The sequence below is a fragment of the Sorex fumeus genome, unplaced genomic scaffold, assembly GCF_029834395.1.
Source record: "Sorex fumeus unplaced genomic scaffold, SorFum_2.1 ptg000013l, whole genome shotgun sequence".
Lineage (NCBI taxonomy): Eukaryota > Metazoa > Chordata > Mammalia > Eulipotyphla > Soricidae > Sorex > Sorex fumeus.
The window spans coordinates 17,529,251-17,553,964 of record NW_026606070.1 but is presented as its reverse complement, the minus strand read 5'-3'; the positions used below and the strand labels follow the sequence as shown (position 1 = coordinate 17,553,964).

General features: G+C 34.3%; 1 protein-coding gene across 1 annotated transcript in view; it reads right to left on the bottom strand.

Moving 5' to 3' along the window:
* Positions 1-277: 277 nt before the first annotated feature.
* The window catches only part of LOC130020700 (sulfotransferase 1 family member D1), a 33,471-nt gene continuing 9,034 nt past the window's right edge, over positions 278-24,714 (bottom strand). Inside the window, exons 3-9 of the mRNA XM_056111331.1 lie at positions 20,035-20,196; positions 17,956-18,081; positions 17,013-17,110; positions 13,291-13,417; positions 11,728-11,822; positions 2,912-3,092; positions 278-632 (exon numbers count right to left, since the gene is read on the bottom strand). Of these exons, the coding sequence (XP_055967306.1) occupies positions 520-632; positions 2,912-3,092; positions 11,728-11,822; positions 13,291-13,417; positions 17,013-17,110; positions 17,956-18,081; positions 20,035-20,182 (888 nt within the window). The 5' untranslated portion in view covers positions 20,183-20,196 and the 3' untranslated portion in view covers positions 278-519. The remainder of the gene's footprint in view (positions 633-2,911; positions 3,093-11,727; positions 11,823-13,290; positions 13,418-17,012; positions 17,111-17,955; positions 18,082-20,034; positions 20,197-24,714) is intronic.

The window sequence follows — 24,714 nt, the reverse complement described above, 5'->3', positions numbered from 1 at the left end:
GACACACATGATAAACAATTTCAGAATCAAAAACTGGAAAATTATCTTAAAATATTTCCAGTATGTAATGTCTAGCAGATAATTCTAGGGAAGTAAATTTTGAAAAAAAAGTCATTAATCTCATAATACAGTGATTTCATTATTAGCATGTATCAGGGGAATCAGTCTTCTTATGGATATATTTTGGGATTATAAGCCATTTATGGATAGATTATATCTTTTATACCTTGATATAAGTTTAATGATTCACTTATTCAAATTTCAGATGGCAGATAAATTGAGAAAATTTAATCTTTATTTGTTTTATTATATACACTTTAGGAATAGCAAAAACATTGCAAAAACTAAATTCATAGTACTAATCTTTCATATGCAGATTTTATATCAATGAAACATTCTATTTCAAAACGTTTATTAGTAACATGAAATATCACTACAGAGTTCGCTTTCACTTAATGTCTAAGTTTTATTTATTTTTTTGTAATAGCCTGTAGAAAAGTTGGAGAAAGACCAAGAATGTCAAATCTCTGAACGAAACTTCACAGTAGAACTTTTCATTTTCTTTTCATAATCTTCTTCAAATCTCTCATACTGGGCTACTGTGAATTGATTCTTCCAATCTCCTGAAATACCTGAAATAAAAAAAAAAGAATTGAAATTTTGAGACTACTATATCATTTTTTAAAAAAATTCTGTCTCATTTTATTGAGTTGGAATCATTCATGGTGCTTGGGGCCCATATTTTGTGTCAAGGATTTAAACCAGGCTTGGTCGTGTGCAGTGGAGTTGTTGTAGCCATGGCTCTATTTCTCTGGACCCTATTATCTGTTTTTCTATGAACTAAATTAATTTTTCTTTGGTGGCTGTGCTCCCTAGCAGTGCTCTGGGCTCCAGAAACACTCCCGGTCATACTCAGCCCAGTGACTTTGACACTGGTGGTGCTCTGTGGTGCTCAGGGCAGGTAATTGGTGTTGCAAGAGGTAAAGGTGCTGAGAGACACCAAGACCATCTTGATGTGCTTGGGGCCACAGAGGTTACATATGGCAAAGCTCAGGGTAAGACGTAGTGATAGGGAATTTAGTTTGGAGACTTGTACAAGTCAAACATGAGCTTGGGCCTTTGTGCTGTCCTCCTGACCCACATACTTGTATTATTAGTCTTTAAACTATATTTAAAATTCCATCTTTAGGCCACAGATACATCCTACGCTTCTCACTACTATCATGCTATATTGCAAAACTTCAATAATTTTCCCCAAACTCCTATAGATTATTTTCTACTATTCTATGTAAATAATTAATTGGTAGAGCACTTGCTTTATTCTTATGAAACCTAGATTTGAACTCTGGCCTTGCCAATGAGAGAGAGAGAGAGAGAGAGAGAGAGAGAGAGAGAGAGAGAGAGAGAGAATCAATGGGAGAAAATCCAAAACCTATGTATCAAAATCTTACACTATGGTGAAGAGGTTTATTAACAAAGGACACAGTTGCTTTTTCCATCAATTTAAAAGTATATTTTTCAATTTGAAATGATTATAAAAATCATTCTGTATCAAGTGATATAAAGAAAGTACTAATATAGTAATGGTTAAAAGTAATAAGCAAATTTTTTCTTTTGGAATTATCCAATCTTCAAAACAATCAGCATACATGAAAGATATTATATAAAGCACTTTCAGTAAATATATGATAGATGTAGCATAATATTATAGATTTTCTTATGATCTATATATTTAAAGAAAATACATTTGGAAGACCAGGAAAGAAAACATGCCAAAATATCTTTGCCAATATGATCCAGAATATTTAAATTTTGGCATTTTATTTTATCTATTTACATGTTTATAATCAATATATGGACTTGAGCCATAGCACAGTGGTAAGGCATTTGCCTTGTCTGCAGCCGGCCCTGCCGAGCCAGGTTCGATTCCTCTGCACCTCTTGGAGAGCCTGGCAAGCTACTGAGAGTATCTCGCCCACACGGCAAAGCCTGGCATGTTACCCGTGACATATTTGATATGCCAAGCACAGTAACAACAAGTCTCACAATGGAGACGTTACTGGGCCCGTTTAAGCAAATGGATGAACAACTGGAGGACAGTGACAGACAGTGATTGATATATAAGCACTCAAAATTTTTGTTCTGGAAATAAGAAATTGTCCAAGGATATTTAACAGTATAATCAATCTCTATATTTTAGATACTAATACTGCATATATTCTGTCTCATGACTATCAAAAATATCTCCATATGACAAAAAGTGCCCCAGATAAGAAAAATTATAAAAATATTGATGATTAAACGCGTATGTGGTATATAAGGAAGTAAAGCAGTAAAAAACATCTAATAAAAACTGAACTGAGGGGCTGGAGCAATAGCACAGCGGGTAGGGCGTTTGCCTTTCACGCAACCAACCCGGGTTTGATTCTCAGCATCCCATATGGTCTCCTGAGCACTGCCAGGAATGATTCCTGAGTGAAGAGCCAGGAGCAACCACTTTGTATAACCGGGTGTGACCCAAAAAGCAAAAAAAAGAAAAAGAAACTGAACTGATAATAGACCTAAGGTAACAGGAATTATGGGGACCAGATGGAAAGGTTTAATGAACAGTAGTGGAGGAAGACTGTCACTTTGAGGTGAGCACGGAGTGATAACATTATATTGCTTAAATAACCAATATTACTTCAATTGAAAATGAAAAAAATTATTTAATCTCTATGATCAAATACTGCTATTTGTGATCCCTGGAACTACCAAAAATTGAGAGTATGTTCCTTTCTTAAAATATCTTCCAAAAATGCTAAATTAATTTCTATTTTCTAAAATATCCCATTTATCTTCCCACATACTATTCCCATGTCCATGATGTTTTACTAACAAGATGTACAGAAACCCGTATATAATTTCTCACCCTTTCTCATGAAAGGAGACACAGAATGATCCATATCAGATTTTGGTGCAGTGGTGTAATTTGCACTAGGATTCTTCTTCATCACATCAAAAGAGCTATGGTAGAGAATTTTATTCACAACTTCTTCTGGAAGATCTCTCTCCAGAAACTTTAATAACTTATGAATTTCACGTTTTGGGTCCTAAAGCAAATATAAAGAAAAACAATTATTTAAGGCATTTTAGCACATAAATAGGAAATACATTTATTAAGATTATCTGTAGTTACTTTAATGTGGCACAGCGGGTAGGGCGTTCGCCTTACATGTGGCCAATATGGCCGACCCGAGTTCGATTCCTCCGCTCCTCTCGGAGAGCCCGGCAAGCTACCGAGAGTATTCGATATGCCAGACACAGTAACAACAAAGTCTCCAATGGAGACGTTACTGGGCCCGCTCGAGCAAATCGACGATCAACGGGAGGGCCTTTACCTTTTTACCTTTTACTTTAATGTGGCTGATGAAATTATCATATATTTATGTTAATTTTTTTTTCTTCTTTAGATTGTATGGGAATCAGCCCTAAATATGCTCAGGGATCAAACTCAGATCATCTTACATGTATGGCATCTGTCCAACCACTTGAGAAAAATTCTCAGTAATCTGCTTTTCATTTTAATGGTAAAAATAGTAAAGTAAATAATAGTACCCCTCCTCTCACTTAAGGGAATACTTTCTTTTAATTTTATTCTGGGCTGGAGCGATAGCACAGTGGTAGGGCGTTCGCCTTACATGCGGCCAACATGGCCGACCCGAGTTCGATTTCTCCGCCCCTCTCGGAGAGCCCGGCAAGCTACCGAGAGTATTCGATATGCCAGACACAGTAACAACAAAGTCTCCAATGGAGATGTTACTGGGCCCGCTCGAGCAAATCGACGATCAACGGGAGGGCCTTTACCTTTACCTTTACCTTAATTTTATTCTATGAGAAAACTTTATGCAACTGATTACATCAAGAGTATCTATTCTCATTAAAAATTTTCAAAACTATAAGTCTCACACACCTCAAAATTTTAATTTCATTAGTTAATATTGGGGTTGGAGCAATAGTACAGTGGGTAGTAGTTGCCTTGCACACGGCTAACCAGGGTTTGATTCTTCTATCCCTCTCAGAGAGCTCAGAAAGCTACCAAGAGTCCTGCCCACATGGCAGAGCCTGTCTGTCAACTTCCTTGTGGCATATTCGATATGCCAAAAACAGTAACAAGTCTCACAATAGAGACGTTACTGGTGCCCTCTTGAGCAAATCAATGAACAATGGGAGGACAGTGCAACAGTTAAGATTGAACATTATTCATGCAGTCTCAACAATGGTATTAAGTAAATTCATTTAATACATTTCAAAGATGTAGAATGTTATTCATGAAACATTGAAAACACAGCCAAATTTTCCTTTTCAACTCCATTTTGGATGAACAATTTTGAAACTGCCTTTTCTGTGCTTTGACTTTTTGGGGGATTACTTCATCAACATGTTCCTGGTCTTATGAGGACTTTATACCTCTCAGATAAGAATACAAGAAGGGGATAAGAAAGAGATGGTAGTGAGGGCAAGGTACACAGTCAACCAAACTGATACCCAGTACCACATATGATCTCCCAAGCACTGCTGGGAGTGAGCCCTGAATACATAGCCAGGAGTAAGCCTTAGGCACTATCATTTATGTATTCCTCACCCCCACCAAAAAAAAAAGAAAAGAAAAAATGCTGTAAGTAGACAAAAGAAGAATAAGGATGTTTGCATCTATAAAACAAAAAGTGGGACAAGAAAACCTGCAATTTCCAATGTTAGCATAAAATATAGTTCAGCATCCTCTTGAAGAATTTAGGGATAAAATCTATAGAGAGTGGCCACATATCCTATATTATTTATGTTAAATTTTGATTATGACTTCTAAATGTACATAAACTATTCTTGGTTACAATAGCCAACAATGTATCACTGAAAGAGTAGTTTTTCAAAAAAAAAGGAAAGTCAAATATCTGACTAATTTTCAAACTTCAATATTAAAATCATTAATTTTTAGAATCAGAGCAGTGATTTATTAAGATCCAGTTATCATAAAGTTTATTTTTTAAAATGTCTTCATTTAAGAATGAACAAAGACAATTCTTTCATTATTTTAGCTCATCCAATATAAAGTCAGATGGAATGTTTAACATTTGAAAGTTAATGCTAGAGTTTGTACACAATTAAAACAATTTTATGATCCAAGGCTATTCCAATGCAAAAGCAATACAAGTGAGTATAAGAAAAAAAAGAACAAAAAACTACAGGTCCATATCAATAGTTAACACTGGTACAATAACCTAGACAAACTGACAATTTTAACTGTACACAAAAATTTTCATGCATAATGATAAAGTATAAATTTATTTCTGCAATTCAAGGATAGTACAATATCTACAAATAAATCAATGTGCATTAAGAAAAAAACCTATGATAAGCTCAATATAAACTAAAACTTATTTTGCAAAACTCAGAGTCAATTTATGACAAATTTCCCCTTAATGTGAGCATAGATGGAACATGTCTCAATAAAATAAATATTGGCCATATGGCAGCAATTTAAAGATAATGTTCTCAATGATGTAGTTCTTGAAGTCACAGGAATATCATTAGGTAAGAAACAGAAATAAACGTTACAGAAATCTTAAAGAATAAAAAAGAAAATTATATTTCACATGGCATGTTACATACAGAAGACTAAAAAGTTCACCAAAAAAATCTTTTATGTTAACAAATGGATATAATTTTTATGCTGCAGCATACAAAATTAACAAACAAAATTATTTTTTTCCAAATTTTGCATAATGAATTCTATGAAGGATAATTTAAGAAAAGAATCACATTTATAATCGTATCAAAATCGCTAATGCCTGGGAGTAAATTTGACCAAGGATAGTCATAATGCTAAAAATTAATAAAAAGAATGGAGTCACAAAAAATGATAATTATTATAGAAATCAATGCTGTTATATGACCATATGCCTAAAGTCATTGATAGGTTCTGAGCAATCCCTTTAAAAAATCACAAGAGTAAGACCAAAGAGAAATCACCAAAGGCTAGGGTACATGCCTTACACGCTCGAGGTGCCAAGATCAGAACTCCAAGAACTATGTGGTTCCTCCAAATAAGAGTGAGTCCAACACTGGTGCCCCCAGCACCACTACACTTGTACATTGACTCATCTAGACTATATGGTCAGGTAGAATATCGTCCTGATGGTCCCTTCAAGCCTCTTTAAAAATTACAAGAACATTTTTCATCAAATTAGAAAATATATTCTAAATGTTATTAGAGCGGGTTGAGCTTTCCTCCCCGCCCTGGCCAGGGCCCCGGCAGCCGAAGACCTCCAGGACCAGCCACCACCATGCTGAGTCCACTCTCCGCACACCTGAAGGCACCAGCAGAGGGACAAAGTCACGTGGGTTCCGGGGCCGAGATCTCCAAGCCTACTCGAATTGGAGTCGAGCATCCTCCACCCAGATCCTCCAAATTCCAGTAGGCAGGGGTCACACCCACCAACTGGCCCCCTGGCACCGTGTAATCCCATCAGCGGCCAAGACTCTGAGACTATAAAAACCAGCTCCCGGAACCGCTGCGCGACATCTTATTATGACATCTCATTCCCACTTTGACAAACTGGCAGGCTACCGAATGCTGCCTGCCCACACGGCAGAGTCTGGCAAACTCCCCGTGGCATACCCAATATGCCAAATACCAGTAACAATGATGGGTCTCATTCTCCTAAAGAGCCTTGAATATAACCTCAGGGCCAGGATGAAGGAGACGTTACTGGGGCCTGCTTGAGGTAATCGGCGAATAACAGGATGATTTGTGATTTGTGATTCTAAAAGTTAGGAACCATAAAATACCAAGAAAGTTTCAAACTGTTGAATAAAGATCGAATTTTTATATTTCCTAATTTCAAACTTTATCATAAATGTTTACTAGTAGAACATAGTAGCATAGTTACATACATCACTGGGGTAGGGCGAAGAGTCCATTAGAAACATGTACAAAAACATTATATGGCTGAAACTCAATCATGAACAACTTTCCAACTGTATAACTTACTGTGGTTTAATTTTTTTTAAATAAAATCAAGGTCCAAGAATACTTAATGGAGAAAACTCTTCAATAAATAGTATTAAGAAAACTAGGCAATCATATGCAAAAGAAGAAAAATTCACTGCTGTATTATTCACACAAAAATTCAACTAAAAATAAAGATATAAAATTTCTTACATTCTAGAAGAACACACCATGTTAAATTCTTAAACTTTAATCTTGGAAATGACTTTTTCACTCACCAAAAGCAGTGGCAATAAAAATTAAAACCAACCAGTGTAATTGTCTCAAACATAAAAACTTCTGCACAAGAAAATGGCAAGCAAAATGAAAGCAATCTGTCCAATGCAAATGTGTGAGAGTATTTCCAAAGTAATAAACATGTAATATAAAATTACATAAGGAACCCAAAACTCAATAGCAGAGGAAACAAAAAATCATATTGAGAATAGGCTGAGAAACTGAGTACATGTTTTTGCTAAAGACACTTAAGTGAGAAAGTGCCAAAATCAGAAATCACTTGGGAAATGAAACTCATCACAATCAAACGCTGCTTCACATGTTATCTTTCAAAAAGATAATAAATAGGCCCTGTGCATCACTGATCACAATTCAATAGACACCCTGATTTGTACTTATAAGTGGATGGACACGAAGAGTATCGTGTAGAGTAAAATGAGTCAAAAGGAGAGAGATGAAGTCATGAACTTTGCTTATAAATAGATAGACATGGAGAGTATCATGCTAAGTGAAGTGAGTCAGAAAGAGAGGGACAGACATAGAAGGATTGCACTCATTTGTGGAGTATAAAATAACATAAAATGAGGCTGACACCTAAGGATAGTAGATACAGATTGATTGTTCCATAGCTGGAAGCCTGCCTCATGAGCAAAGCAGTTGGAATGGAGAAGGGATCACTAAGAAAAAGATGGCTGGAGGAACTGGTCGGGATGGGAGATGTGTGCAAAAGTGGATAAAGGACAAAACATGAATAATCTCTCAGTGTCTGTATTGCAAAACCATAATGCCCCAAAGTGAAGAGATATTATGGGGAATAATGTCTGCCATGGAGGCAGGGGGAGGGTGGGAAAGGGGGGGTATACCAGGGATATTGGTGGTGGGGAATGTGCGCTGGTGGAGGGATGGGCGTTTGATCATTGTGTGATTGTAACCCAAACGTGAAAGCTTATAAATATCTCACGGTGATTCAATAAAATTAAAAAAATATGAAAGGGACCGACATAGAATGATTGCATAATTTGTGGGTTATTAAAAAAAAAACCAACAGTGTAAGACCAATATCCAAGGCCAGGCAAAACTGGGAACAGATGGATTGGTCAATGGTTGGAAACTTGCCACAAATGTGTGGGGACAAAGGGCAGACTAGGGTTGAGACGGGATCAGTATGACAGTAATATTAGAAATGATCACTCTGGATAAGAACTGAGTGTTGAAAGTAGGTAAAAGGATATACAGGATAACCTTTCAGTATCTATTGCAAACCATAATGCCCAAAAGAAAAGGGGAGAGAGAGAGAAGAGAGAGAGAGAGAGAGAGAGAGAGAGAGAGAGAGAGAGAGAGAGAGAGAGAGAGAGAGGGGGGCCGGGGTTGGAGCATGGGATGGAAACTGGGGACACTGGTGTGGTGAGAAAGGTACACTGGTGGAGATGAGTTCAACCATTTAATGACTGAAACTCAATCATGAACAACTTTGTAACTGTGTATCTCACTGTGTTCAATAAAATAAATAGGTTATTATACAAAAAAATTAAAATGGTTAAGAAAGAAAAAATGAAGGTCTTCCTTCTAGCCATATCAGGAGTGACCCCTGGCATAGAGACAGGAGTAAGTCCTAAGTACAGACAGGTGGGTCTCCCAGCCTCAACAGCAAGGGGAAAAATAAATAAATAACAAGAGTTGATGCGGAAGTGCAGTTGCAAACTGTTCCTTGTAAATTGCTATAATCTGTGAAAAGTAGAATGGAAGCTTATCAAAAACTAAAATTAAAAGTAGAACTACCATATGATCCATCAATTCTGTTTCTGGATATTGGAATTTCACTTTCATTTCTCTATCTACTTGTATATACATTTTTATTTTCTGCAGTATAATTATAAACAAAGCTTGGAAACCACCCAGAAACCCAAGAGCCAGTGACAGATGAAGTAACGAAGGAAATGTGAGTCACACACTTACATGTAGTTATATTCATATTCATACGTGATGTGCATGTTTATACCTATTTTCTGAATTATACGTGCATTCACATGTACAATAAAATGTTATTTATCCATAAAATATATGCCATTTGAAACCACATGGATAAATCATAAGACATCACGGCAAATGAAGTTATTCAGAGAGAGACTAATCTTGTATTTTCAAACTGATATGCAGAATATAAAACAAAGAAAAAAATTTAACCACACGCTGAACTCATTGACATCAGAAATAGGTGACGCCCAGAGGTAGAAGGTAACTTGTGGATAAAATAAATGAAGGATACTAAAAGTCAAAAAGTTCTTATTATAAGTAAACAAAACTACATGGAGGTAATATATAGCATGGTAATTATAGTTGGTAATGCTATATATTAAAAATTGCTAAAGATAGTGAACTTTAAATTTTCTTATAACAAGAAATATATTTATTACTATATTGATTAATGCCAATTTGACATATAGTAATGAAAACTGATCAATATATAGACATACTAAATTGTTATCATGCTCACCAGAAACTAATGCTTTCATCTGACAATACAATCTCCATTCATACTTTTATATTTCTGTCCCATGCTGTTGCATTCTGAGATGCAGAGTCTCACATGTGTGGCTGTGGTGTTGCAGGGAACACTGCAGGGTGTATTGTAGGAACACTTGGTTGCCCTGTCTGCCTGGGGGACTGTTCTTTTAGAGTTTGCACATGTGTTCCTGGGGATTGCAATCATTCCTGGAGGTTGTCACACACAATCTGATTGTAGTGCATACTAGGAATCCCTGCAAAGTTCGCTCTCAGGGCATATTGCTCTCACATTTAAAAAATTTTGAAATTATCACAGGAGTTCACTCCCTTTTATTATGTTGTTTCCACACACTTGGCAGGCTGTGGAGCAATCAGCATTTGCTCATGGCACTAGGAATGGGAATTTCAGACAGCAGAGTTGTCAGACACAATAGCAGAGCCGCCAGGATCGTGCTCCGTGTAGCAGGTAGCAGAAGGCGGAAACCACACGCCACAGGCTTACAGGGGAGACATTTAGCCAACAAGTGTCTCCTGGTCCTATTTATCTCAATTTAAAAAACGAATGTATTAAGAGCCTCAGAATGTTCTCTTACATTTTGAAAAGATACTCTTTCTACTCTCTTACCTACACACACCTATATATTTACATAATGTTAATATGAAGAAAAAAGTAAATCAATTTTTTGGAGCGATAGCACAGCGGGTAGGGCGTTCGCCTTACAAGCGGCCAACATGGCCGACCCGAGTTCGATTCCTCCGCCCCTCTCGGAGAGCCCGGCAAGCTACCGAGAGTATTCGATATGCCAGACACAGTAACAACTAAGTCTCCAATGGAGATGTTACTGGGCCCGCTCGAGCAAATCGACGATCAACGGGAGGGCCTTAACCCTAAGAAATAGTGCGGAGGAGAAAATGATGAGGAGAGATTCCTTTGATGTATTTCTTATGATTTTTGGTCCTTGTGCCTCCAACTTTGCAATGGACAACAAGTTGTACATAAAAGGGTATCAGTTGGGCCAAACATTTATTGTCTGCTTGCTACCCATCAATAGGTGTTTTTGTTTTTCCAAATCAAAGCTAAACTTAGAAAATTATAATTTAATTTTTGATTACCTAAGCAGAAACATTATATGAGGTTTAGCTTTCCTGTGTTACCTATCTTAATAAATGGAAATAAAGTGAAATGAAAGACAAGAACAAAATTTAGATATTTGGGTATAGAAAAAAATTTTTATATATTCCCACACTAGCCCCTTGGAAAAATAAGCATGATTTCAGTCATCATATTATGGTTCTTATGTAAATATTATTAGACAAACTAAATGAAAAAGTAAAATATTTACAAACAACAGCTGAAAATGGTTTGAATAGTATACAAAGGAGCGATAACAAAGCAGGTAGGGCGTTTGCCTTGCACGTGGCCGGTCTGGGTTCAATTCCTCCATCCTTCTCGGAGAGCCCGGCAAACTACCGAGAGTAACCCACTCGCATGGCAGAGCCCAGCAAGCTCCCCATGGTGTATTTGATATGCCCAAGAAAAGTAACAACAAGTCTCACAATGGAGATGTTACTGGTGCCCACTCAAGCAAATCAATGAACAACAGGAGGACAATGCTACAGGACTGTGCTACAAAGGATGATAGAAGCTAAAAGAGTTCAATACATTATGGCAAAAATCTGACATTTCGGGTTAGAAAGAACTCTGGAGAACTATTATTTAAGTTATATAAACAACAAGTCTCACAATGGAGACGTTACTGGGCCCATTCAAACAAATCGATGAACAATGGGAGGACAGTGGCAGTGACAGATATAAAGGATGAGAAGTTAATCTGAAAATACCTGCAGGAGATTCAAACGGGTTCAGTGAATATGAAATTGAAAGGTGGTACCAGAACAGTTCTGGTTTGAGACGTAAATGAGGAATAAATAATGCTGAAATCGATGAGTATTCATACCTCTTTCATGTCTTCATAGAATAGGTAGAGGATGCGATAATCTTTCTTTTTCTCCCACCAGCCCTTCACGTGATCATACCAAGAACCAAAAGCAACTAAATTGATAGATAAAAATTCAAAATTAAAGCTATTTAAGGAAGCAAAAAAGTTCTAATCATACTATGTCATAATATTATTAGTGTTTATACATTGCTTATTAAAAGGGGAGGGATTTAAGAATAAAAGAAGTATATTCAAAAGCCTTTATTCATGCTGAATGCACAATATTACTTGGAAAAGCAAGAAAGGTATTTTTTTCTCAGTATCAAACATACTTTAAGTTTCATCCATAACTAATTTAGATGAAAGTCTAGACTTAGACATGATGGATGATAAAATAAGTTAATATTTTGAAGGATGATGCAGTGGAATATATATTTTTCATATTAAAATGACATGAATTTTACAAGGGATGAGGTGAGAGGAGAAGAGGAGAGATATGAACTGAATTATGGTCCCAACAAACTTAATGAATTTAAAAACTATTATACTGTTAGTATAGATAATAAATACTATTCTATAGTATGTATAATACAGTTTCATACAATACCTATTTCAGAAAATGACTGAAGATTGTAAGTTTTAAAAATTAAGTAAAATTATATCCCTAGAATGGGATCTAATCCTCTGTGACTGAGATTTAACTCCTTACAGGAAGAAGATACTATAACAAAGATACACACACAAAGACACGTGGGACAGATAATTGTCTATAAACCAATGAGAAAAGTGAAATTAAATAGCTATGAAGATACCTTGATATCTAAAACTGTGGGAAAATTAGTCTATAAGTTCACCTCTTTCTGTGGTACTTGGTTGTGGAAGCCCTAAAACAACTTCCAATACATAAAACTGAAACTATAAAACAAGATGCTAGATACTGAGTAATTAATACAGCAAGTGGGACTAAAGTTCACAGGAAGAAAAATCATTAATTGGAGACTTAACAAGGGCTTTGATGAAAGACAGATAAACTTTGATAAATATTTTAAAATTTAATTTTTACATGATGTTTTTGTAAAATTATAAGTAAAGTTACTACTAAGAGTACGAATACGTATTCTGAAAGAGAATATACAAGTAAAAGAATGGTGACCTAAAATTTTCAGTTATATAATGAACATAAAAAAATATTAGAGTCCAATTAGTTCATAAAATACAATGATGCAATAAAGAGCAAGAGAAAAAAAGCTACTCTATAATGAAGATGGAAAATATTAAAGTCTCATAAAAATGCACAAAATAAAAATGATGTAATAACATAAAGAGCAAGAGAAAAAACTCAACAGTCACTAAGTACTAATAACTAGGTAAGAATCAAAAGATCTGTGTCACATGCTGCTCAAACATAGGAAAGGATACCTCTTAAGAGGATGGAATAACCCTGTCTTCTGTTTTTTCTATTGTCATCCTAATGAATTAGTAACATCTGAAAACATCTTTGATTCATAAGAACCCAAAACTTGTAGGAAAATAAACCTTTTCACTATGGAACTCCAAGATTAAAGTAAGAGTCGAGCTCACCCCTTCCAGTCATGAATTTATCCAGGAACTCCTGCCAGGTTCCAGGCTCTGGGTGCAGCTTTGCCATCTGGTAGAAGTAGTAGTAAGACACAGCCACATCTTTGGCATTCCTTGCTACATAGACCATCTGTGGGGAAATACAGGAAGTTATTTGTTTTTAGTCTATAAAGTTTATAAACTGTTGCTTATCTTGACAGAATGGTTCTTTTTCTATTTCTTGATCTGAGAATTTGTATCTTAATATAAAATATTTATAACTGCATATTAGACTTAATATGAATATTCTCATTTTCCATGAAATTCTTACTCTCTAGTCTTTGTTAAAAAAAACACCTTTTAAATCATGAAAAATTAAGTGTAAGAATTTCAGTGAAGAATACTTGAGAGATGGTACTGCATTTTGGGTGCTTGCTTTGCACCATCTGGCCCAGGGTTGATCACTGGCATTTCATATGGTCCTGAGCCCCATGTAGAAACAAGAGTAAACCATGAGTGCAGCCAAGTATGGCCCCAAAGCAACAACTAAAAGTTTCAGCAAATAGCAAATTATTCTCTTTCGTATTCTCTCTCTGCCCCGACATCTCTCTAGATTTCTTTCAGTAAAATTATTTACCTACACACACACAAAAAAAAACACACACACAATCACTATTAGTCCATGATGATGTTTAATTTTTTTATGAATGAAATTCTTAAATCAGTTTGAAAGAAGACATTTTAAGCATATTTACAATAGAAATGCTGTTGTCATGTTTCATTGGTGAAATTTTTTCAGGCAACTTCACTGCAAAAGCATGCCAACTCGTAAATGGAGTTGGCATTTCTTCCTCAGGCACCTCAGAACAGTAGAAAACCAATGGGGAAAACACATAGGAACTGACCAAGCTTAGTGAGTGAAAACAATACCACTGAAGACATACACAAAAGAAGACAGTGTCTTTAACGAGGATGTTCAATGACTTCAAAGAAATGATAGCACAGGAAGTCAACAAAGCACAAGAAAACATAAGAGTTGAAATGGAAAAGTTATCACAAACATAACAGAAATGAAGAACATGGTAGGTGATATAAAACAACAGAAGCTCTGAATAGCTGAATGACAGAAACTGAGCAAAAGATCAAGGATCTCCAAGATGAGAAGGAGGAAACTTAGGAAATAGCAGAAAGTGGAAAATGGTCTGAAAGAAACAAACAGCATACCAGAGAACTATGGGATGAGTTCAAGGGGAAAAATATAAAAATCACTGGAGATCCTGAATAACAGAAAGGCAAATGTGGAAAACAATGGTTAAATAAACTATTGATAAGAACTTCCCTGTGTTGTGCATTGCAGACACAGATCCAAGAGGTCTGAAGGCTCCCAGTGAAAATAGACCCAATTAGGAAAACTCCAAGACACATACTCAAAATGACAAAATCCAAAGATAGAGACAGAATACTGAAAGCAACAAGATCAGAAAAGGACCTTACCTACAAAGGAAAGTCCATAAGATGTACAGCAGATCTATCAAATAACACAGCCAGAAAAATATGGAAAAGTTCAACATTCAATGAATTGAACTCCTCACCAAGAATATTCTATTCAGTTCAATTAGCATTCAGATCTGAAGAAACTATATAAAGTTTTATGGATAGGCAACAGCTCAGGGAATTCATAGTCTTGAAAGCACTTATGTACAAAGTGTAAAAGAGCTCCTTTAAAGGACAGGAGAAATTTCCCATCTCGTAGCTTTGTGTATGGCACTCATTAGTGATGTATATGGCTGTCCTCTGCTAGATTAAGAAAGGTTAGGAACATATACCGATTAATCATGACAAATTTACTTCTATATATTTTTTTAAATAATTATGTTTGTCATTCTTTAAAGTTTTTTGGAACAAGTGATATGAAATAAATGTGCTATTTACCTGCTGAGAGGGCAAATAATGAAGCCTCATTTACAATAAGAAAGAAATGAAGATAACTGCAGTATGATTCAGATACAAAATAAAATGTACTGCAATATGTTTTAGATGTCAGTGTTGAAAACTAAGTTATGCAATGAGAATAGGCAGTATATTATCTATTAAATGATCTGAATTTCCTTTTTACATAGGTTAAAAGCAATTAATCCTACAAATTCTGTTTTGTTTATCTTCTGGTAATACTACTCATCCTTTCTTTTCAGTTTTTTTGGAGCAAGCAATATAAACAAATTTGTTATATGCCTGCCAAGAGGGCAAACTGGGAAAAGCAGGGACCTAAGGCCACTGGGATTCGTGTTGCAACATTGGTGTTGAAACAATTTTATTATGAACAGCTTTGTAAACCATGGTGTCTTAAAACAGGAAATAATTTCCTTCTATCAAAGTGCAATCAGAATTTCTTACATCTAGCCAAACTTACTGAAAAAAATAAAATTTTCTTTTTTAAATTCATATGTAGTTCTTATAATATAGGACAAAAATGATGGGAAGAAAATTGCGACTGACAGTGAATTTTCCAAATATTTATCTGCAGAATTTTAAGAACTGGGATCTTTGTTCATGTAATTTCTTAAGAAAATACTAAACATTATAAACAAAACAAATTACCAATAGACTATGGCAATGCCAAAGCTGTTTATTTTCCTAGCACCATCTTAAAAATTATTTTTATGTGGTGAGTTTCTACTTGTCTTATGTAAACAGATTTTCCTCAAAGTACCCCCAGTCATCATTACTATTGCTTTGTTTTGGGGGGCACCTGCTAGTATTGGTATGGGGATTGAACCCCATGTCTCATTTTACTTTAAAAGCAAAATACTTATTTTCAAAAACATAACAAGGTAAGAAGTGAGATTTTGCCATTCTTATTCAGTATTTTTTAAGAGGCCATAGTTTATAATAAGGCAAGAATATAAGATTAAATAAAAGGAAATAAAATACTTCCTTATTTATCAGGGGTATTAGCATTAATACAGAGACATTAATGAAAACTATAAAAAGATTTCATGAATTGGTACATTGATTTTGGGGCTACATCTTGTGGTGCTCAAGGAGCCATATATTGTGTCGGGATCAAACCCCAGTAGGATTCATGCTAAGCAAGGGTTTACATGCTGTACTATCTCTTTGGCCCAAAATTTCCTTAAATCTTTAAGTAAATTTAATTATATTTAAAACTAAAGATTCATTAAAATATATATCTAAAGTGTAGAGTTAAGATTTATGCATTTTTCCTCTTATTATTATATTTAATGAATATATTTGTATTGAAGATTTATAAATCTTTATAATATTTATGAGTTGGTTATTAATGATTCCATAAATGTATAATTATGTTCATTAATATCATGTTATTATGAATTCATATTTAAAATTATGCTGAATTTGTAAGGGCTATATATGAGTTTATTTAAGAACTTGTTACTTAAATTTGTACAGTTTATTAAGATTTATGCAGAGTAATTTGCATTTTATTTAACAGAAAGTCTGATATATTCTTAGTGAATGCAATTCTTATCGCTGACATTGGTGACCATTGATGTTGTTTGATATTTTGGGTACATGACCCACATTATCATTTGCTCAGTGATTTATTCATAGGTTGTATCCATTGTAATTCTTCATATTATTAAATAAAATTTAAACAAAACTCAAAGGCTATAAATTTCGTTTATAGTTTGTTTCAGGTTGATTTTAGGTTGAGCTTGTATCCACTCACTACTTTCAAACTAGCCAAATATTATAAATTTTGTTACCTTGCAATTATTCTTCCAAAATGAAGAAGGGAGAAGTTGAACAGGAAGATGTGTCTTCACTAATCGAGGAGATGGCATGACTTTCAACTCCTCAACACCTATAAGCACATAAGTCAAATTATATTATGAATATAATATAATATAATTATACTAAGTTCCTTACAGTATATCCAAACAATACCTCTATATATTTACATATGTGTATATATGGCTTGAAATGATTGTGCAATCATATGACTTCATATAATTTCAAAATCTCAGTGTAAAGACTTTTATACTGAGATTTTAAAATGATCAATTTAGGCTATTAGCTATTTTACTGTCTAGTAATAGTAAGGTTTATTATATTGATAAGCATTTATAAAATCCTCAGATATAAAACCTTGATAAAAATGCAATAGCTGTAGGCAAAGAGTAAAATTATAATGATTTCCCTTAATTTTATCTTTTTCATTTCAATGTAGGGAATTTTAACTACATGGTTCCAAAATTTTCTTGCATTCAAATTTTATAGTAAGATTACACAATAAAGTTCATGACTATTTAAAAAATTAAAGCACACAGTCATATATTTCCATCATCCTATTCCTTGACTCTGTGAATATCCATTAACTAGTGGTAGGTAAGTATGGTTCCTGTTAGATCAAATACTAAATTTTCTTGTGTATCTAATGATCAATTATACAATATTTGAGAAAAAATCACATATCCTAGCAATTAAAATATACAACATCAAATTCTTTGTGCAAATATCATTTTGTGGTAAAGAGGAGCATGAAATGTTTATTGGCACAAATAAATTCTTATTCCTTTGTTATAGATACTTATAATCCAACTGTCCAAGTTTTGCAGTAAAATTTCCATCATAATTCTTCAAACAACACAAAGATAAGATAGTGGGTATAACTATTTTAGGTATAAAAGAAACATTAAGAGAATATACCATTTGAGAATCCAGGAACTATCAATTCCATAAATGGCACTCTGTTGTATATTGCATCTCGTTTACATTTCTCTGCATCCCCACTGTTGTAGATTAAATCCAGTATTTCACTGACCCAGGTTGTTCCTAAGGGGAAAAGATGAAACTCTAAATTTTCTATAATAAAGAGTACAAGAAGGTCAACAAAAGTAGAGAAATTGTATAACACAAAAAATAAAGATGTTTTATTTCCATTTCATTTTCTTAATTACTAACCTATTTTGTTTTACCGTTTTTTGCCATGCTCCACAGCTCTCAGGACTTATTCACTTCTCTGCATTCAGGGATCATTCCTGGAGATGCTCAGGGAATTGTATGGGGTGCTCGGGATTGAACCCAGGTTGACGACATGCAAGGCAACTGCTCTACATGCTGTACTCTGTCCCCTTCATTTCTCTTTTCTTAGGAGACATCCTTTCCTATCTTGATCATACACATATACAATGTATAATTTGTATACATGTGTATATAAAATATGATTAAATAAAAATTTGAAAATAAAGTGAAACATGGAGTATTGAATATGCAAAATATATGTAATGATAGACACAATTCTGCGTGAAAAACTGACTTAACATGTGGGTACGCCTTTAAATTTGTTCCAGATGTTGAAGCAATCTAGGCATCTTTTTAAAATACCTTCCATGGAAAAGTTACTCTTTATTGTTCCTAATTAATGATTGTGAGATTAATCTGACCATATAACACAGACCATTAGGGTAGTAAGAAAAATGTTAGTCAAATAATAGCATTATGTTTGATTGCCATATTTTCCAGTCTGCCTGAAGATAAAGCATTGGTTCATGGGAAAAGAAGATCTATGCCTCAAAGTGTAAATATCATATATGTTCTTTCCTATCATTTAATGGTCAATCAATTGTGGATAGCACTCTAGCACTGTCCTCCCATTGTTCATCAATTTGCTCTAGCAGGCCCAGTAATGTCTTAATTATGAGACTTGTTACTGTGTTTGGCATATCCAATACGTCAAGGGTAGCTTGCCCGGCTTTGCCGTGCAGGCAAGATTCTCTTGTAGCTTGCCGGGCTTTCCAAGAGGGGTGGAGGAATCGAACCGGGTTGGCTGGGTAGGCCCTGTGCAAGGCAAACACCCTAACTACTGTGCTATCGCTCCAGTCCAATTTTGGGTACTAGACTCTAAATTTAAAAATTGTCAATTTAACCATGTTTAAATTAAAAATGTTTGTTTTTCATGACATTTAAAATTATATGATGTTGGGCCAATGTGACAGTACAGTGGGTAGGATCCTTGCCCTGCACGCACACGGCCAGCCCAGGTTCAATCCCTGGAACCCGTTTGGTGTCCTGAGCCCTGCCGGTAGTGATCCCTAGCTGAAGATCCAGGAGTAAACTCTGAGCACCTTTTGTTATTGTCCCCAAACCAACTAACCATGAAGGTTATTAACATGGATCTTTTTAAATAAAATTACCAGGTCACTGAAAAACGAATAAGACATGTTGTGAAAAACTATAAAGGTAAAAGTTATGACAATGAGCAAGAAAATATTACTTACATGTAGTTATCTCACTAGCTTCTACTATGCCTGAAATTTTTCTTAGATAAAATTTTTATGCAATGGTAAATTGTCAGACTGCTAAACATTCTGGAGAAATAAAATGTACTGATTCATATTAGTAATCAAATTATTTTGAGTGATTTTACATATACATATAAGTTATTAATATGTTAATAATAATTGAAATAATTAAATATAGCAAATATTTCAAATATATTATAGATGACATATCCTAATGTATATAAATCACTTTTATGTTCAGTCTTCATAAATTATCTTTGAACTTGGTAGGTAAACCAAACAGTAGCATTGAGTTTTTATATGAAATAGCCCTTATTTAATTGTGCAATTTTTCATGTAAAAGTTTAATTTGCTCACTGTAGGAGGAAAAAAGTTAATCTGTCAGATGCCACATGAACTTCTTGAAAAATGATTAGCCAAACAGTGGCACAGATTACACAGAAGATAAATAGTCTACAATTACAAATAATTGGAAAGGTATTACCAGACTTTGGATAGGTGGCTATCAGAAGGTCATCTGGTCTGGCCTCAAATGACTCCACCTGGGACCATTCTTCAGCCATACTCCAGAACACAGGGATGCCCTGAACATCAACCAATGGCCTCCTGAAGATATCTGGTTGCTTGTCCATTTTTGAGAAACTATCTTTAAAGTGATGCAAAAATGGTGAAAAATGTTTTAATAAATATAATTTGTAAATAAATGACTATTTCATTAAATTAACTCAGAATTCATTACTAAACTTCAGTAACATCTGGGCATATTTCTATAACACTGTAAATCACTTACTCATTTGCTTACCCTCTTTCTTCCCTGGTACAGCTTAATCCTTCCACAAAACATAATTCGCATGTTGAAACTAAAATGTTTTTTCTTTTTTGCTCCAAGAAACTTTTACTTGTTTTTATCTAATGCATTAAACACCATTTCCTTGGTTTCTTCACTGATAACACTTACCTGCTCTCAATGAATCTCATGAATCGCAGGCTCTACATTTTTTGTAATGAGTAAGCACATTAAGCATACAGAAAGTAATGGAAGATTTCTAGAAGAGCAGACGTGATCTTCCTGGGAAAACTTTTCTATGAAGTTCAATAACTGTGCTTTCAGTTTCATAATACATATTAGAAATTACTATCTTTGTTTCACTCATTATCACTTGTATCACTAATATCACTTGTCATCCCGTGGTGACCGGGACTGAACCCAGGTTGACCACGTGGTTCACTCATTATAAGCAAATTTGTTATTAACCTTAAGATTACACAAAGATTGGCTTTTAAGTAAGCAGAATATTAATAGTTTCCCAGCATGGTTCTCTGTCAAACTAAATCAGAGAAGAAAACATGTAATAAATAGCAAATCTTTGCTAGCTAGGCCTTTTAGTTTTGTTTTATAGAAAAAAACCATCATTGCTCTTATTTGTGTTTATGTTATTATACTTGTACATACTCTCATACAGAACAATGCTATGAATGCAAAATAATTAATTCAAAAGAATGCCTTTGAAAAATTTTAGTTTGTATAGTCCCATTTAATTTTTCATCTTTGCTAATGGAATCAAGTCGTTGAAGACATCTTTGAGGTACATATTCTGGAGTTTTCTTCCAGTTATCTTTAATGTACTTTACAGATTCTGATGGAAACTTGTATTAAAACCACTTTTAATTAACTTTTATATAATGGTGTTAGATAATAAAGTTTTTTTTTTTGGTACATAGCTACCCAGTTTTCCCAGATTCACTTGATTGAAGAGCCTTTACTTATTTTTTCTCGTTTGGCAAGCACAATAAACCTTAGGAGAAATAAATAAAACCCTGTTGTCTAGAGTGTCAAAAATTTGAGAGAATGTGAATATATCACCAATTATGTGGTAAGAAAGTACTTTTAACATTTAGCTCAGGACAATTAAGCATGTCCAGGATATATTGAGTTAATAGCTGGTCTCCAATGGAATATGGCAAGAGAATATGGAGACTGAATATTCTATTGTACATTTTCAACAGAAGTTCTGATCTAATATGATAAGTGGTGGCATACAATTGGTTCTTGAACATTACTCATATCTTGGTAAGAAGCACATAATTAATTTTTAGTTTGCATATTGTTGCTATATATTTACTATAACTCCTGGTGTTTATAAAAATGTCTTAAAGTTTCAGTACAAATAGGTAAAATTAACTTGAGTTTAGAGTTATGAAACATCAAAAGTAAATGATGGCACATTAGCCTATGATTCATTTTTTGTACTTCAATACTTCTGATTAATATTTTCTAAATATTAATATGAAATTGATTTTTCATAAATATCTTCCATGAAATAAAAACATTAAACACTGTCACACTGTCCTCCCATTGTTCATCAATTTGCTCAAGTGGGCCCAGTAACGTCTCCATTTTGAGACTTGTTACTGTGTTTGGCACATTAAATACGTGATGGGTAGCTTGCCATGCGTTGCCGTACGGGTGAGATCCTATTGGTAGCTTGCCGAGCTCTCTGAGAGGGGCAGAGGAATTGAACCCTGCTCGGCTGGGCTGGCTGCGTGCAAGGCAAACGCCTTACCACTGTGCTGTAGCTCCAGCCCCCAAACAATAAAAGCATAAATATTAAAATGCAAACATTTAGTCATTATTTTTTATTTTATTTTGACCTTTTGGGTCACACATGGCAATGCATAGGGGTTGCTTCTGGCTCTGTACTCAGGAATCACTCCTGATGGTGCTGGGGTGGGGGGGAACATATGGGATGCTGTGATTCGAACCTGGGTCGGCCCTGTGCAAGGCAAATGACCTATTCGCTATGCTACAACTCTAGCCGCACGTTTAGTCATTATTATCCTTCCGTCCCTTTATAAAATAACTCCAAATGATAAAATTTTAGTATTTATTGGGAGTTAATGTATACCAGGTACCATTTTTAGGCATTGGTGGCAAAACAGTTCATGGTATAGGAAAAATGCAGCACATTTTCAATAGCTCTACGTTTCTGTGAGCACAAAAACTGTATTTAAGTGTCTCTTACATTTCAGTTGAGACAAGTGACTGAATTCTGATAGGCTTTGAGTGAAATAAACCATTCCTTCACCCTCTAAGCCTCCACTTCCTCTTTCTTTGACCCCCGCCACTCAGTCATTTAAAATTCAGTAACAATAAATTAACTGTTTCGCTTTGCTCTGAAGTAAATTTGTTCATTTTTTGTATTTTGTATGTTTCTATTACACTGTAAACTAAGCACATTTATCATAAATTTGACTCTCATTTTAATTTCTTATTTCTCTCCAACTTTTCCAAATTTATTGGCACACAGATTTTTAAAAATTATTTATTAAAGTATCTCTGGGAAAATTAGCTTATTCCTAAACTATCTTATTATTGAATTCCATAAATCTCTAGAATCAGGGATCATATTCCATATTTGTCTTTTTGATCAGTCTGGCTTTAAAAATCATAAATCTGTTCCAATTTTCTAATCTCAAAATATAGGTCATTATTGGTATAATTTATAGGGCTATTATGATGGAATAATACAATAAAGGAAGGGGAATATATATAAAATGAGGATCTATTTGGTAATTAATAGTCATATTTTTACTATAATGATTATCATCGACCCAGAAATCTGCTGTAATTTTTTTGCATTGTCATCATCTAATAATCCACCTTTGGTTAGAGCAACGGTTTTTAAATTAGCTTTCTTATATGAGAGTTCAGTTCTACCATTCAACCTGCCAACATCTCAAAAACTTGGTCACAATCTACAGTCCAAAGAATAAAGTTTATAGGACTTTGAATTAGCTTTATAGTTGAAGTTCTCTGACCTGCTTCCATGACTTAGACTTTAACCTGCAATAATTAAACAATTAGAAATACACACACATTTGTATATATGTCCTGTCCTGTCAGTGCACCTTCATTGCTGTCTTTAAACTCTTGCTCCTTTTGGCTATTAGGAGAATTATTAATTCCTCAAAATACTGAATAATTATTTTGATTCTCTGAAATCTGTCTTGATGACCTACATACAAAATTGCTTTCTTCTTCATTTCTCTTGAATATACCAATACTCCATTTAATATGTTATAGTGTATTCCTATTACCCACCTACAATGTCTACAATGTCTGATAAGAATTTTGATTCTTTGTGACAGAATTTGTAAATATATTTGACTTTGTAATTCTGTATATTTACTTTGGGATAATATTGAAATAAATTGAAGTGGCTCAAGTGTTCTAAATGTAATAATTAAATATCAAATTATTTTATGTTGCAAATATAGTTTTTAATCATCTTTTAAAAGTAGATTTGGGATATGTTGATCACCAGCTGCAGGTCATAGCCCCAACCACAGGGAGTTTGCATTCTAAACCTTTATTCAGAATACTCATATGAGTGCACACATACTCATTCACACAGCTTTCTGTGTGTGCTATATTTATTAATCTTTGTAGAAAAATATCATCCAAGTCCCATTATCCCATATTTTCCATGAAACTAATTAACGTAGAGAATGCTTCGGTAGTTTTTCAGGCCACCTTGTTTGTCAAAAGTAAGACTGAGTTTGAACTTGATAGTCTGCGTGAAAGCAAACAATCTTAATCACTATCTGTTCACCTCTAAGTATAACCATTGAAGAAATAAATATTAATGTATATTGACATAAAGTGACAAATTATCATGTGGTAGTTAACAGATTTATAATAGAATAATATAATAATGCTTCTAACAAGGAAGTTTGCCAAATCAGAAAAATATTCTTGATTGAAAAGATAAACTCTTAGAGTTTTTGTTCAGTATTCCACACACTATAGAACTTCATAAATATGGATATTTATTCTATTGGAATATATAGTAAATTATTGTTAGAAAAATTTATTCACACTAATTTATTTTAATAATTCTCATTTTAAGTCCACAAAAATATGCCTTACTTTATAACACAGTATTTTATTTGCAACTAGTTTTATTTTGTTTATAGTTTGGTTTTCAGAGCTCACTCTTGGTTTTGAACTCATTGCAGTGCTCAGAGATAACTCCTGATTATGCTTCAGGGACCATGTGGGCTGCCAGAAATTGAAACCTGGTCAGCTTCATGCAAGTTGGCCCTGCCCAGTGTACTTAAGTCTCCAGATCCTGTCAGTAATTTTAAAATGCAAATTACATAT